General features: G+C 40.4%; 1 protein-coding gene across 1 annotated transcript; it reads left to right on the forward strand.

Annotated features, from left to right (window-relative positions):
* The first annotated feature begins 4,120 nt into the window (after positions 1–4,120).
* On the forward strand, positions 4,121–5,473 carry LOC145771889 (proteasome subunit alpha type-1-like). Its single transcript, XM_082583642.1, has one exon. It carries the CDS (start codon positions 4,171–4,173, stop codon positions 5,014–5,016), a length of 846 nt encoding a protein of 281 aa, XP_082439768.1. The 5' UTR covers positions 4,121–4,170; the 3' UTR covers positions 5,017–5,473.
* Positions 5,474–7,106: the final 1,633 nt, after the last annotated feature.

Genomic DNA, 7,106 nt, shown 5'->3' on the forward strand with positions numbered 1-7,106 from the left:
GCAACCTAGTTCGTACCTTGAACCATTCGTACAGTCAGTTCGTACCCTAAAAAGATCAAGAGAAAAAATTAAAAAAAGCCGAAGTCGCTGATCGCAGTTTAATAGCACAAAGCCAAAGTCGCTGATCGGAGTTTCCCCAAACAATTTGAAACAAACTCGAGGGTTAGGGTTAGCGGAAAAATGTTTGCGGAAACTGCGATCAGCGTGGGTTAGGGTTAGAGCATAGATTACTCTATGGTTAGAGTTAGGGTAAGCGGAAACTGCGATCAACGAGGGTTAGAGCTTCCCTAGTTAATGGTTAGGGTAGGGTTAGCGAAAACTGCGAAAAAATGTGTGCGGAAACTGCCGGAAAATGTTTGCGGAAACTGCGATCAGCGAGGGTTAGGGTTAGAGCATAGATTACTCTATGGTTAGAATTAGGGTAAGGATTAACGGAAACTGCGGTTAGCGGAAACTACGGAATATTTTTTGCGGAAACTGCGATCAGCAAGGGTTAGAGCATAGATTACTCTATGGTTAGGGTTAGCGGAAACTGCGGAAAAATGTTTGCGGAAACTACGATCAGCGGACTTCGACTTTGAGCTATTTTTTCTCTTGATCATTTTAGGGGGAAAATTTTAAAATGATTGCGGAAACTGCGATCAGCGACTTTGGCTTTTTTAAATTTTTTCTCTCGATCTTTTCAAGGTACAAACTGATGGTACGAACTAGGTTGCATCCCCATACCGGTACTCTCCATTTTGCTTTAAAGAAGCCTGGTTTTCATCCCAATACATCAGGGTCGACCAGTACAACACATAAAAGTGAATATTAGGATATTGTTGCCAGGGATATCTAAAAAAGGGGATACAAAGGCTTTTATTATGTCTGACAATAGAAGGGCTTTTTATTTATCGTACATCGTCTTTATCATAAAATTGATGGATTTGATTGATTGAATCTTTATCCTTGGACTGGGAAAGCTTCTTGCTGAGCTTAATCCTGGCAGTTTCGGATACTTGTAGAGGCTTTGAATCACTGACGCAGGCCCGGTCACCGAGATTGACAGAGTGAAGTGTCCGATTGTTGAAGTCTTGAACAAAGTTGAACAAAATTACAACTGGCATTGTTAGTAATTGAATGAACTTTGCTATTTTTTTTTTTTTATTTGCAATCAGACTCAAAGTCCATAGAATTCAAATTTTTAACAGTCATCACACAAAATATCAGACTAACACAACATCAAGCAGGCTACATCAAACAACGTACAAAATACTGTTGTAGTGAATATAAAATGTATATACAATTAAAATAGTAATCAGAAGACATAACATTGCAAGCGCAAAAGTGAATTAATTGATCTTTTGCAACGTTCTACAATTGCATAGCAATTTTTTCTTAATAGAGCATCAAATGTCGTTCTGTACCTGATATACTTTAGCACTGGATAATTCTGTACGAGTCGTTGCAAGCAACTCGTATGCGATTTAAAGTAGAAGTTTTATAGTTACACCATAGTTGCGAACCATACATTGGCATACAATATGATTGGTACATTACATTTTTAACTTCGGTAGAGCAATTTCCAAACTTGGACCTAAGGTGATTGGCAGCGACATAAAGAGATTGCACTTGCCTTTTAATATCCGTGTCATCACTGATGGTATCATCAATCAGTATATATACCTAAATATTTCACTTGTCCAACAAATTTAATTTGTGTATTGTACAGCCGCATGCATGGAGAAGTCAAAACTTCCAACAGTTTTCTTACAGTTGAAAATAATGTCATGTCTAGAAGCATAGGATTCACAGTATTGACCTGTATTGTGCTTTCAACATCATGTTCACTGCATGCTGTTAGTTTAGTTACTTGATAAACTAGCTTGCTTTACATCTAGCCTACTGCAAAAGGGTTTCTTTAAGAAAACAACTGGTAATCTTTCAGGGATGCAACCTATTTGGATGCAACCTAGTTCGTACCCTGAACAGTTTGTACCCTCAGTTCGTACCCTGAAAAGATCGAGAGAAATATAGCACAAACCGAAGTCGCTGATCGCAGTTTCCGCTATCCCTAACCTAAACCTCACCCTAACCCTTGCTGATCGCAGTTTCCGCAAATATTTTTCCGCAGTTTCCGCTAACCCTAACCCTCGAGTTGTTTGTGGAAACTCCGATCAACGACTTCGGCTTTGTGCTATTAAACTGCTATCAGCGACTTCGGCTTTTTTTAATTTTTTCTCTCGATCTTTTCAAGGTACGAACTGAGGGTACAAACTGTTCAGGGTACGAACTAGGTTGCACCCACCTATTTCATCCCCTGAACACTTCATAGCCCCATTTTGTACCCTGAAATTGGGGTACGAAGTGTTCTGGGGACGAAGTAGGTTGCACCCACCTTTCAGCTGTCTTTCTAACAAGTATTCTTCAAATATATAATATATATGCTACAATCATTTGCCAATTGTCCTGTGTAGCTGATTATACCAGCTGTTCTACAAAACTTTCTGCAATTTAAAAAAGACTCACATGTTTAGCGTGGTACTAACTACTGCACGTCTAGTGTTGTGAGAATAAGGCAATCACTGTGGGCCTCTGTATCTCCTTTAGAATTCCCTGATTGTTGCAAACTACAAAGCAACATGTTTTTCTCAATAACAAGTCTGAAACGAAACAGTTAGTTGCACCTACAATAAGTGATGCACCAGTACGGTCAACAACCAGAAAAGTGCAGGTAAACCTTGAATGGTATAAAATATGCATGAATAGTTGTTTCGTGTTCTCAAGCAAATATCTGTAACATAACAAAACCCAAAGACAAACAACAAAACGAAAAACATTGGGTCTGTGGACATATTTGCGGCCATCGACGTAATTGCATCCACTTAGCAAATTTGTAAATATTTCACAATTAAAACTAATTTCGCAGAAAAAAATTTAATAATTTATTTATCTATAATGTTTTCACAAGTTATATAAGTTTTATCTTTTTACGCTGACTCTGTGACCTTTTTTTTGGTTTTCACATTTTGTTGTTAGAAAAAATTTTTTATAAAATAAATAAATATGGCAATAAGAAGTGCTTTCATCAAGGTTTGCATGTTACTGCTGTCATCGTATTATTTGAACTGCATTTTTTATGGATTGTTTTATTAGGCACTGCACATAATTATTCCTCCAGAATGAAAGTGGTGTTTGCCTGTTTGGGCACATTTTGGAATTAAAACAGCAATCACAAAATGTCCTGTTGTAATTTTATTATATATATGTAGTATGTACACAACAATACCACCAAAGTATTACATGTACAGTATTATATGCATGAAAATATCTTTCTAATAACAAAAGAGTAACTGTGTAAGTTGACAAAATACTACAGGGTGCGCCAGAAAAACCTACCACATTTCAAACTAGGAAAAAGAGACAAAATTTATAAGCAATCAAAACATTTATTGTCTCAACTCAAAGTGAAAAGGTTACCATTTGATGTATTTCGCTCAATGCCGAGGCGTGCTTGCGAGCTGAACGACTAAAAGATTGTTAAATTGACTCTTTTCAGCAAGGATGTTTGTTAGAGTTCGAACACTTTGAGGCCTTCCGGGTGGCTTTCGCTTTAGTGCTGAACCCGTAGCTCTGAAATTTTTGATTCAAAGCATTACAGATTTTCGATTGGGACCACAATCGTTACCACAATCGTTACGGTTTAGTTTGAAATGAGTCTTAAAATTTCTTAATTTTCCCATTTCTAATGAAATCTTCCACAATAAATGCATGGTGTTCGCCAGTCAAGGCCATTTTACATACCGATACAAAATTTTTAATATTTGCATAAAAAATTATTTACTTATAAAAACTTAAACCTGTAACACAAATGGTAAGTCCTTTGCTGCAAAATTTCAATTCAACCTCCTATGAAACGCTGCTAGAGCATACGACTGTGTCTTTAGCAGGACACTAAAGCATGCCTGAAGGTGGACACTTTACAAGAGTAGAGTAGCTTCCTTGCCTTCCGTCCACTCAAATATTCAATCACCATGCGTAAGCATGGCTACGACAAAAAAGCACTTTATTTTTAGGCCTGAACTGTATATAACTTTTTCTTTAGTCATTTGTTATTCATTTAAATATGTTTTCCAGAATCCAAATTTTGATAATTTAATGAACAGTGGATTAATCTTATAACCTGGTACAATGTTTCGTAATCAATACGACAATGACGTCACTGTGTGGAGCCCTCAGGGCCGGATCCACCAGATAGAATATGCGATGGAAGCTGTCAAGCAGGGGGCGGCCACTATTGGCCTCAAATCCGGCTCTCATGCTGTTCTGGTCGCCTTGAAGAGATCCCAGTCAGAGCTCATTGCTCATCAGAAGAAGATCGAAAAGATTGCTCCTCATATTGCAATATCCATCGCTGGGTTGACCTCCGATGGCCGCTCCTTGAGCAACTTCATGAGGACTGAGTGCATGCACCAGGAGTTCATGTTTGACAATCGTCTTCCCGTCTCGCGATTGGTCGCGACCATCGGTGACAAGACGCAGACTCCAACGCAGCGTTACGGACGTCGTCCGTTTGGGGTGGGAATCCTAGTGGCTGGTTATGATGAGCAAGGTCCACATATTTACCAGACCTGTCCTTCTGCTAATTACTACAACTGCAAGGCGATGGCGATAGGATCTAGATCGCAAAGTGCAAGAACTTATTTGGAACGACGGCTGGAGGATTTCAAAACTTGCAGCGGAGAAGAATTAGTCCGACACGGTCTCACTGCGCTCAGGGAGACCCTCCCATCCGAGCAGGAGCTCACAGTGAAGAACTGCTCAGTTTGTATCGTTGGAAAGGATCAAGATGTTTCTATTTATGAAGATGAGTCTGTCGCCCCATTTTTGGCCACTTTGGAAGATAAAACGAGTACCCGGGCCTCCACGACTGCCCCAGCTGATGGGCAGACAAGTGGGACTGGAAGACTCGTCCCCCCTGTGAGCGGGCAGCCAACCGAGAGAGCTGCCGATGAACCGGAAACTATGGAAATGTGAAGCCTCCCTTCCTCCTCATGTGAAGCAGCAACTTCCACATCACAATGAACAGATTTTTGAGTTGAAAGGAACCTGGTTTCGCTGCTAACAAATCAGCAATATCTCCACCAACGAGTTGTTGTTAACTTTTTAGTTTGTTTCCATCGCCAATTGTTTAGTTTTTGCATGGGGACTGACGTGCGACACCTAGCGTTTTAGGTAATACCGTTCTAGTTGTGTTTCTTGCTCGTGTTTCACCTTGAAAAATAACAAAGAAAATATTCAAACGATATCGCTTCATTCTTCCCACTGTTGGCTTCAACGTGCTTTGAATGGATTGATTTGATGGAAATATTAAGCTGTTGAGACATGAAATTTGAACCGGACTTGGTTCGGTTGTGAAGAAATTCTCTAGTAAAGTACGTAGTCTTGTCTCGCGGCTTACACTCCAAATAAAATGTGCTTTGGCTTTGTTGAACCCTCCACTAAGAATAGATCAGAATTATCTTTGTATATGAACTTCCGCCACCAGGCAGATCCACATTGTTGCGCAGTCTTGCTCGGTGGGAAGTCAGTTCAACTAATTTCTGCGGATAGGGAGAACCCGCCACTGATAGGGGGCACCCAGCAATGTGGGACGGAAGCAATCGTGTAGGTGAACACAAGTCGGTCGTGTAGGTGAGCACAAGTCGGTCGTGTAGGTGAACACAAGTCGGTCGTGTAGGTGAGCACAAGTTGGTCGTGCAGGTGAATACAAGTCGGTCGTGCAGGTGAGCACAAGTCGGTCGTTACGTATGTGAACACAAGTCGGTCGTGTAGCGTAGCTGATCACAAGTCAGTCGTGCAGGTGAACACAAGTTAGTCGTGTAGGTGAACACAAGTCGGTCGTGTAGGACTGTAGGTGAGCACAAGTCGGTCGTGTAGGTAAACACAAATCGGTCGTGTAGGTAAACACAAGTCGGTCGTGCAGGTGAACACAAGTCGGTCGTGTAGGCAAACACAAGTCGATCGTGTAGGTCAGTGGTTCCCAACCGAGGTGCCGCGGCACCCTGGGGTGCCAATTGCAAAGCTCAAGGGTGCCGCGAGATATTGAGATATTGCAATACTGCGGCCCATTTTTTGTTTTAACTGTAACCCTTTAAGTGCGGAATTGATTTATTTCTAACCGAGTTTCAATGAGTATTAAGTTTCGCGTCTCCCAGTTATTCACGGCTCCTTTCTGGAGAGTCGCTTAGTGGGGAAGTCGCTGACGACAAGTAACGTAGATAGTCTGCGGTATGCCTTTGTTTTCTCTCCCAGGAAAAACAGCGTGAAAGAGATTTTGACTCTTTGCTTTTCTTTCCATAAAAACGTTTGAAACGCATCATTATTGCCAGGTTTTATGATTTTATTTTGCGTTTCACGGCGCACAATTGGGTCTCCTAATTAGCGTATTTAGTAGATATCTTCGACCAATTAAATAACGTAAATGGCAAAAATGAAACTCTCTTAACTTCAAACGATAAAACGAAAGCACTGAGAGAAAAACAGCAAATGTGGTTCTTAAAAGTGGTGAACGGAAACTTTGACATGCTTTCACATTTGTCTGAAATGAATAACAAAGAAGTTGTCTCATTAATAACTTCTTCTTCTTCTTGATCAGTTCAGTCGTTTACGACTCTTGGTTACTCTATATGTCATCTTTCTCCACGTCTCTCGATCCCACGCAGCCTCCTTCAATTCATGCATTCCCATATCACTGTCATTTACGATTTTGTCAAGTTATCTTGTTTTTGGGCGCCCCTTCCTCTTCCTCCTCTGACCAAACCAAGCATGATGTCTTTTTCCATTGATTTGCTTCTCATTATGTGGCCAAAATATGAAAGTTTCTGCCTGAAGATTGTAGCTTTTAGGGATATGTCCGGTTTAATTTTAAGCTTATGCACAAGCAGATGCCTCTCGACGAGTTCTGGATAAAAATTCAAAATGAATATCCTTGCATTGGAAAGAAAGCTATTGTGCTTTTGCTGCAGTTTTCCACGTCATACCTATGTGAGAGTGAATTTTCCATATTATCGAACATAAAAACTAAACAACGAGAATGACTGCTTATAGTCGAGGAAGAAATGCGG

This window comes from Aplidium turbinatum, chromosome 6, assembly GCF_918807975.1.
Source record: "Aplidium turbinatum chromosome 6, kaAplTurb1.1, whole genome shotgun sequence".
Lineage (NCBI taxonomy): Eukaryota > Metazoa > Chordata > Ascidiacea > Aplousobranchia > Polyclinidae > Aplidium > Aplidium turbinatum.

Coding starts and splice junctions, on each gene's coding strand:
- LOC145771889 (XM_082583642.1), top strand. CDS start 4,171: ATGTTTCGTAATCAATACGACAATGACGTCACTGTGTGGAGCCCTCAG.